At 37.4% G+C, this 9,860-nt stretch overlaps 1 protein-coding gene across 5 annotated transcripts in view; it reads left to right on the forward strand.

Annotated features, from left to right (window-relative positions):
• gabra3 (gamma-aminobutyric acid type A receptor subunit alpha3) overlaps positions 1-9,860 on the forward strand; it is a 134,848-nt gene that overhangs the window by 64,032 nt on the left and 60,956 nt on the right. For 4 of the 5 annotated variants that reach the window (XM_014016428.1, XM_014016432.1, XM_014016430.1 and 1 more), the window contains exon 3: positions 8,322-8,446. In XM_014016428.1, coding sequence (XP_013871882.1) covers positions 8,322-8,446 — 125 coding nt within the window. The remainder of the gene's footprint in view (positions 1-8,321; positions 8,447-9,860) is intronic. The other variant, XM_014016431.1, reaches the window with a different exon arrangement.

Below are 9,860 nucleotides of genomic sequence, written 5' to 3' on the forward strand. Positions count from 1 at the left end.
ATAAATAAAAGCTACAATTAGCAAAATTCTAGATCAAAGCTAAAATGGCCAAAAGCACAAAAAAGGCAATAGTTAGCAAAACAGTACATAAAAGTTAAAATAAAAATGTAGCCTATAAAAGCCAAAATTAGAATCTGTAGATAAAAGATAAAAATAAGACTGTAGATAAAAGCTAAAATTAACACAATTGTAAATAAAAGCTAAAATTAAGACTGTAGGTAAAAGCTAAAATTAACACAATTGTAAATAAAAGCTAAAATTAAGACTGTAGGTAAAAGCCAAAATTAGCAAAACTGTAGCTACAAGTAGAACTTTAGCTATGATTTAATTTATCCAAAATTAGCTTAAAGCTTTTTTTTTTTTTCAAAATTAGCTTAAAGCTAAATATCACAGTACACAGTTAAAGCTAAAGCTTTAAAAAAGCAAACAAAAAAAGCTTCAWATTTCAAGAAGAAGTTTGTAGAAACTGAACGGATCTTATATTTCATTGTAAGGGGAGCTTTCATGTCTCTCTTTAATTGAAGTCAAAAACTTTTGAAATGTATAAAAGTTATAAGAACCAAAAATCGTAGCTGATGGAAAWCCTGAGCAGGAAAACAATGATGTGAATGCTGACTCAGCATCCACAGGAAGTATAAAATGAACTTTTTTTTCTCTTTTGACATTAAAATCTATAGCAAACCTTTCTGATGTATTATTGATAAGAACTTGTTCGGCTGCAGTTTTTAAACACAAATCTGTTTTTGATTATCCCTCAATCAAATGCCGCCTCCGGTTAACATTGAGCACCATTCTCTGCTCCATTAAATCTGGGATATTGTTGGAAAGTCATTTTCATGTCACAGTTGTGAAGTAGAGGCCAACCATTATAGCTATTTTTTTTTACCCCAATAGCTGCCAACGCCAATTATTCAGGGTGAGAGATCAGCGTGACTGCAGGCCATTTTCTAATGCTGATTATTATCCCACACTGACAAGACTACCTGCTAATGACTCTGTATTTTTTATTTACCAGCTTCATGATTCATTGCTGACTGGTGCCAGTTATCTCAAAATAGCAGCCAGAATCACAGCAGCCAAGATTAATCAGCCGACAGATTAAAGCGTGAAGCTTGAATTGACAATTCTGCTGCAGATTTGAATGCAAAGAAAAGTTCCTATTAATGTATTTGTTGCCTCTGGTGTGCAGCAACACTGTGGTTACCTTGTCACCTTGGCTGAAGATGTAGCCAAGAAAAGTTCTTTTAAATTACTGAGTTGCTCACTTTTGCTAACTAAATAACAACTCATGTTTATAATTATTGCATCGGCTTGTTCGTGTGTSTGACAGCTTATCAGAGGCAAGTGGAGAGAGGCAGGAAAATTGCACAACTATGGCAAAAATGGACGAACCAGATGGGGACGGCTGATGAAGTCTAAAACTGTGCTTTAAACCTTTTTGAAGTGGATTTTTCTAAAATGATCACAAACAATTAATCTGTGTTTAGTGATTTGAACAACCTCAGTTATCAGAAATAGATGTTACTTCTAAGGCAAGACCAAAGTGGATTACTGAAATGACCCAATCTGAAAGGTTTGTAGATTTATGTCCAATGATTACTTTCTGCAAGTTTCATTAAAATCCATGTATTGCTTGTTATGGTCTGTATGATGAGGAATGACTCAGAACACATGACGTTCAGACAGCTGGAACGTTTAAAGTGATTTTTAATAAACGCAATCATCTGAGATGGAACAGGAAGTTWGGAGCCAACAAAAGGGGAGGATCTTTGAACCAGCCAAGCAGCTGACTGATCTTCGCAGTGCTTCCCCAACCAGTGTTGAAGTCAAGACCACCTAATCCGAGACGAAGTCAAGACCACAGTGTCTCGAGACCGACACAAGACCAAGACTTTTAGGGCGTGGGCCAAGTGGAGACCAAGACCAAAGGGGGGCGAGACCGAGACAAGACCAAGACCAGAAAAAAAAACAAGAGTCCTAAAAGCAGTGTTGTATAACGTACCACAAAGTGATACTTGAGTAAAAGTACACGTATCTTACCAGAAAAGGACCTTGGTAAAAGTTAAAGTCTCCTTTAGGAATATTACTAGAGTAAAAGTACAAGTATTTTACCAAAAATACTTTGGTAAAAGTTAAAGTCTCCTTTAGGAATATTACTTGAGTAAAAGTCTTAAAGTATCTGATTTTTTCTGTACTCAAGTATTAAAAGTAAAAGTAATGATTTAAAATGAGATGTTCATCTTCTCAGAGAACCACTGCTCACTTTCCTGGAGCGCTGTGTGCAAGTGAAGGCGGGGTGAGGATGGCTGACAGCCGGTAACAAAAATACATAAATCACAATGGGTCAGTTTGAATTTGAATCGGTATGTTTAAAATCCCATAAAACAAGAATGTTAACAAATAAATTGGAMAATAATCTGGCTATTTAGGGATATTTCCACAGTTGTGGTCTTGACTGGTCTTGAAATAAAATTTTGAGTCCTCACTAGCTGCGTTTCCTTTGACCATGAAAATGAGCAAATTAGAATTTGGAAAATAAATGTGCTCAATGGAAACACGTAAAAAAAATGTCAATTTTGAAACAAAAAATACGTTTTTCGACAAAATGTTTTTGTACTAGGATGAGGTGGTTTTTCGGCCGTTTCGAAATTGGTGTTTTTCTCAAAACTGCAATGGAAACACTTTTTTCGCATCACGAGAGTCACGTGATCAACAACCGGCTGTTTCGACTGGCAAAAAGACGATGACAAAGAAGGTAACAGGAAGTAGAAGTAGTAGTAATACCACAGATGTAGTATAAAATAGTAAACTCACCAACTACAATCTACCAAAAACACAGCATACGTAGCTGCTCTCAAGTAGGGGCTTGTTGCTGGAAAGCCTCGATAAAAGACGCCGACATCTCTGATGATGAGCGCTAGTGTCGCGGTAACAATATGCTATGTGTTTACATCCATTGCCGCCATGTTTGTAATGACTTATCACGAGAACAAATGTATTCACGTGTGACTTTAAAAGCATTTCTTACTTAATGGAAACACCGCAGTTGCGAAACTGTGTTTTTTCAACATTAACAGAATATCGACAAACTGGTTTTAAGACCAAGACCGGTTTCAAGTACAACAACACTATCCCCTACCACATTAAATAGAAGAGCTGCCCACCCAGCAGAACTGCCCAAACCATCCATATCCTCCCTCCCACCCTCCTGCCATTATTTCCAAACTTCAGGGCTYTCAATTCTCATGCACTGACCTCCAGACACACGTGCAGTGCGATATTTCCGGCACAGGCTGGAGCACAGCAGGGGGCAGCTAAGTGTGAACGTATCCATCGTTGTGCAGTTACTGTCCTCAGCGTGCAGCGAGTGTTTCTGTCAGCCCCTCCCACATTTGTGCACATTTCTGTTTTAATTCCTGAGTAAAAATAAAAATGCATCAGCATCAGCTACCTGTAGCACTTTCAGTTCTTCCTCTTGCATTTCCTGCAGGTATATAATATWTCCTCAGGAATAAACATGTAATACAAACGTATCAGCCTAACACTTGATAAAATCTTCATTTCAAAGTATGACATGCAAGGTTTGGGCTTTTTTTTTCAATATGTTTTGATATATTATTTTGGATACACTCACCGCATTTAAAAAAAAATATTTTCATCAATGGAGAAAATAACACTTCAAGTAGTGTTGACCAAAAATCCACATAGCACTGCCACCAACACCCCGAYTGAAAACATCCAACAAACTGTTTTTTTTTTTTTTATATATAAATGTGCTTTGTTTATTTTTTCTGCTTGGAAAAAATGTAACCAGTTGCTGTTTTTTTTTTTGTTTTTTTTTTTGTGGACCCCCACAGCTGTTTTCATGTGTCCATCAGACGATGCATAAAACCGTGTTCTATGTACTAAAGCATCCACTTCACACCAGTGAGCCGTCCCTTTCATCGACAGTGAGTGTGTTTGGGCGGCTGTAGTAAAATGGTTAGGGGAGTTGTCCCATAAGTGGTTTCCTGGTTCAATTCCCCGATTCCATCTGAAATTCTCACTCTYATGATGAAATGCCTACTATACAAATTAAATTATACGTAAACACCTGAACAGCTTCACAGGATCATGCAGTCCAAAAGCCTGGCAGTCATTAAATATGAACAAATCATATATGCTAAAAACGCAGCCAGTATAAATGATTAATAATATTCAGTTTTATGTTCACTTTTAAACAAACACATACGATTTAGTGAAAATGTTGGATCCCTGTTGTTACATTCTTTGTGTTTTTGCCGACGATGTGCTTCTCTTTTCTTCTGCTTGTCATTAATTCTGCTTTAGGCGACAGTCAGACTTTCCAAAATGTCAACTGCTGACATTTTGGATTGATCTTCTTTTAATCTACATGTTTATAAGATGATAATGGCTGTTTTGTCCCCTCTTTATTTTTATAAAAAATTTATAAATAATGGGGAGGCGTAAGACAGCTGGCATGAGCTGAAAATAAAATGTCAAATTCAGTGAAAAAATATTTAAAAACTGTCCCATTTCTTCAACTCCATCAGAGGATTTAAACAGCTGGCCCCAACTGGAAGAGTGAAGTGTYTGTGTGTGTTTGCGCTCCAATAAAACATGCAGATGCTGCTCAGCGCACACAAGCTTTGTTTCTGTGAAGTGCACATTTCAGCGTGGAGCAGACGTTCTCTCAGGGACTAAAGGTTTCTCATTAATTTTTGAATTTGCACTGGGGCCATCGGTGGGGCCACAGAGGCTTTTTGTTTGATGTATGATTCATGTTAAGTGAGTTATTACCTATTACAGTCAAACCCATCCCGACCATTTCTAAAGCTTTTTGGATTTGCTGTTTTCAGTGTGTCTTCAGCTACTCTAAACACGCATTGATTTAAATTTTTGATAAAGTGTGTGAATGAAAATCTATTTAAAAATTATGTATATACAGTTTATATGTATATATATATATATATATATCAACAGAAAAGGAAACTTGTGGGTATTTGAAATGTAAAAAAATCTAATATCACTTTTATTTTATTCTGTCTCATTTTTTGCAGAAAAAAGCAGCAGAGCTTTAAAGCTTAGTATAAAAAACCTTTGCTTTGTTCTCATGTCCACAGCTGAAGCATGTCTGACTCTTGAGCTCACAGCTAACAGTGCAGCTGAAGAAGGGGTGCAGAATGTAGTGACTTGTTTTTTTTTTATTACTGGATGAAGGTTTATAAATTAGGAACTGTTTGGTTTTTGAAATTTTCGAAACTGATTTTAAAACAGCAGCCGCTCACTTTGGACTTGGCTCCACTCTAACTAGCAGCTCATAAATCTGGGCAGGTGTAAACATGGTTTCTTTAAACTGAGGTTGTTCAAAGACAACAGGTAAAATATTTGTTCATGGCCTTTCTACAGAACCCTCCATCAAATCGTCTGAACTCTTCCTTTAAGCTCTGTATAGCCTCTATACCACATCCGGTCCAGTACTCAATGCCACTCCCAACACTTCCAGTTCACAGTCAACACAGTGTTAGCGAAAGATTTTTTCACCCGACTACGACTCTTAATGATCTCCACAGTACAGAATTATCATATTACATGTACCAACATTAACACAGGAGACGTACAGGTCCAGCCAAGTGGAAAAAAAATCACTCCAAAGTGGATTAAAGNAAAAACATAGATGTGCTACTAGCTGGGAGTCATTCACGACACATTCTTTTAAAGTGACATTTTGTGGTATTACTAATCTTATTATACTTAGACATCTATTTCRCATCCAGAAGCTGAACGAGGTGCAGGTTGTAGGCTCAGTGTTTTAARGCTCAGTGTTAATAAAATGTACTTTAGAGCCACAGACACAGTTTGTCCAATCACTTGTACTCTAAAACTTGTGATCCTGAAGAATGCAGTCCTTGTGATTTACTCAAATCTAGACATTCATATTGCACTGCTTTATTAAAAAAAAAAAAGATCTGACATAAGAAACTGATGTGTCTTGACACTGCAGCCAAACAAAAACTGTTTTAGGAAGTCAATCAAAAATAATTGCCAGCTCAGTCTGCACACAGTGCAGGTGTTGAGGCTGCCGCCTGCAGCTCTTCCTTCAACATCTTTGTTACAGATCTGTGGTTCTGTTGCTTCCTGCTCGACTTCAAACTGATCCGAAACATACCAACAATCACCGCTGTTAACCTGGCTGTTATTTATCATAACTATTAATGATTAGACATATAAAAATAGAAATAAATAGAAATGTTTAAAGTATATTCTCTATAAGGAGTTGTGACATCTGTGGTGTCGTAATATGCAAATTAGGTTATTAAATACATTACTTTTATAAACTTTGGGTCAAATTCCTTATTCCCCTTTGACTTTAAAGGTCTATGACTAAACAAAATGCTTACAATTTTGTTTGGATATGGTACATTGCATTTCTTTTACCGTAATTCCCATAAATTCCCTCGGAAAGTTTCCAGTTTGGAATGATTCCAAAAGTTCCCACAGCCTAATTTCCCATTTAAAGTTTCTTGAACGTTTCTCAAAATAAACCAGAAAATTTCCACCCTTTTTGCAGCTCTATTATGGATCCAATCAATAATCATATTGTGTCACACCAAAAAGACTGTCATGTCTATTCTCTGTTGTTGACGTGACAAAGGTGTACAGGTGTCATATGTATTGGATGCAAGGTGCTTGAAGTTTAAAGACCACTTTCACAGTGGTCTTGGTAATGATAATAATCCTATCCTTTTGTAATGAGAAAAGTTTAAAACACTTCAGATACAGTGCTGAGGAAAACAAACCTTTTCATTCAAGATTCTGGGTTTGGCCTCAAATACAAATCAGAAAATATTTCCAGCTATTCTTYAAGGAAATACCTTAAAACTCCTTTGTTTTTATTTTTTAACAATGACACATGTCTTGTGTCTGCGGTGCTACAGCAACACATGGAGCAGTTTGGATATAATAACAGTGGGTCAGCTCCTCGGGGCAGTTTTGTTTAATTAAAGATGGTTCTCATTACCTCATCCCCATTCCGCCTACATCAGAGTGGCCTTTTCATCTCACCTTAATATTATTCTGCAGGAGGATTTGGGGCTGTGCAAAACAATAAGAGGCAGCAAAGACTCAAACACTGCACATCGTTTTCCTTTAGGAAGCAGTTAATTATCATAAATCCACTCATTTCCTTTTTCAAATTTTTTTTGTCAACATAAATCTGCAGTCTTTACTGAAAAACACAACCCGACATTCTTATTCAAATATTGATTGAAGCCTGTGGCAGATTGCTGATCTGGGAGTTTCCCATCGGAGTCGTAACAGGCGTCGTGATGAAATCTGACACAAAGCCTTCGACAGATTAATCAACACGGCTGAAATACGACCCTAAATTTTAACTGAATTAAACATGGAAGGAATGCATATTGCTCACTGGCTTTTAATGCCAGAGTTTTAGACTGAGGTCATGGGAAAAGACAGACTTGTAGCCATTTATGTTATTTTCAGTCTCCTGCAATAATTTGTGTGTTAAAGTATATAGTCTGAGTCATCCTCAGCTAATCCCACACCAAAGCTTAGCTCAGTTTCGGTCAAATTCACCGAGGTGTCTGAGTTCAGTAATCTGTGGTGGCCATCTTGAATCGGGTTGACTCCAAACRTGGATCCCTTCTACRTGTACATCCAGTAATTACTTTCCAAGAGGTTCATTCGAATATGTCAAGTGGTTTATGAGATATTTTGTTATCAGAATTCATTCCATCAGTAAAAGCCAAGCATCTTAGCAAAGCGTTATGTTAACGTAATGATTACTTCCAGAAATTTTCATTAAAATTCAGTGTTTTACGATATATATAGTTGATTCTAAAAATAAACTGTTAATTACAGATCTTGCATTACCAGTTAATGCTCAGAGTATAAGTTGAGGATCAGTAATAGCAAAATGTGAGTGAATTAACACTGAAATATGGTTATGGTCGGTGACTTACTTGTTGAAGCAATGTTAGGTTTTCAACCGGGGATTAGATGTTGGCAATTCAATCATTAGCATTCAACCATGAAACATTGATTCAATAACATGTTTTCAACATTGGTTATTTGCCAGGAACTGGACGATTGTTTGATGGTTGATTCCCCATCAATCGTCCATAACCAAAACCATAACCATAATAATCATCGTACCTTAACCAAAAATCAACTTTTTTACCTTAATCCAACTGAATTAACATCTTTTGCTATCTGGGATCTCTGCTACTACCACACTGAGGTCACAAAGCCTGGCTCTGAGCAGCAGGAGGAGTGTGACTTTGTCTTCCTGTGTTACCCAGCAGGGCCGTGGTGGGACACAAAGAGCCGCTGCCAGATGACAGTAAAGACAATATCACCATTTTCACCCGAATCCTCGACCGGCTGCTGGATGGATATGACAACAGGCTACGTCCTGGGCTGGGAGGTAAGTTATGATTGATTACAAACACCCACACAGGAAAAACAAAAAAAGCTTCAGGCAGAATMTCCTGTTTGCCGCTGCATGCTCACATAAAAACAAAGGCCTGCAGATAATGTGATACATTAACACGTGTTTCAGGCAATGCAAGAACTCATAAATATTTATATCCATTAGACCATGATGTCAGGCAGCGCTGTTTTCATGAAATTCTCCTGTATACGAATAAACGTAACGGAGGTAAATACAGTGAGCAGGTGCAGCTGTGAGATACTGCGTTTAGTTCAGGCGTTCTTTGACAGCGCCAGATAAAATTAAAGACCTCRCCTTTTTTGAGGAAACGCACATCATCTGTCGCCRTTCATGCCAGASTTTCAAACTGAAATCATCTTATGAGAAGTTAAAGCAGTTTTGGTCAAACTTGTCACAGCAGACGGCGGTCTCTCTGCTCCCCCTTTCTCCTTTGTTAGTCTTCTTAATGAGCCGAGGCGGTCAGAACACGTCAGTAAGAACACGGGGCGTCTTTTAAAAATGCTCGTGTCCCAGTTTTTGTTGCAGCCTTATTGAAATTTGCCACTTAACTATATGCAACTCATATCGTCATCATATTTTGATATCTCGGTATGACAAAATAAACTTTCAATCCRCCCAAGCGGCTCAGCTACTGTCTTTTCCAGCCTTTCGAAGGACAACATGGACCGGGTCCTTTGTCAACTGCAAAGACCCTGAAGTGTCTTGGGGGAGTGGTGATGCAGAGGTTAGAGAAGATGAGTGGACTTCTGTGGATCATTGGACATTGTGACAACAGCTACAGAAGCTGTCTTTTATCAAACTAGCTTTTTGAACCGGTTAACTTGTGTAAGAAATACGTGTTTAATATCGGCTGAAATCAGCTGAAAACACAAGTGTTAAATAAAATGATCTGTGATATGAAATAAATGTCATACAACACCAGAATTCTGGAGAGAGATGAGTGAGATTTATTTGCCACCGGACTGACAAGCCTAACCACACTGGATATAACCAGGAAATGGATCAGTATATATACAGAATCTTCAATGCCTGAGTTCGCCCCCTGCTGACCTACGGCTGAATCACCGGCATTCAGACAAAGACCTCACGCTAATGTTAACACAGCTTTTAATTATGTGTTATATATGAATTCAGTCATGTATCTATATCTACTCTATTTCAATTAACACATAATAGATCAAACATTATAAAAGTATTATAAAAAGAAAACCCTAATACTCTGGTGTTGTTTCTGATATCAGTACTAATCTATAAATAACTAAATTTCTTCACTTGAATAAGTCTCTTAAAGGGCCAGTATTATGTGTTTCTCAGGCATACATTTAAATACTATACCATAATAAAGTATCTATGTCACCTTTAGTTGTCATTAAAATGCTGTTTTTAT

This window comes from Austrofundulus limnaeus, unplaced genomic scaffold (genome assembly GCF_001266775.1).
Source record: "Austrofundulus limnaeus strain Quisiro unplaced genomic scaffold, Austrofundulus_limnaeus-1.0 Scaffold145, whole genome shotgun sequence".
Lineage (NCBI taxonomy): Eukaryota > Metazoa > Chordata > Actinopteri > Cyprinodontiformes > Rivulidae > Austrofundulus > Austrofundulus limnaeus.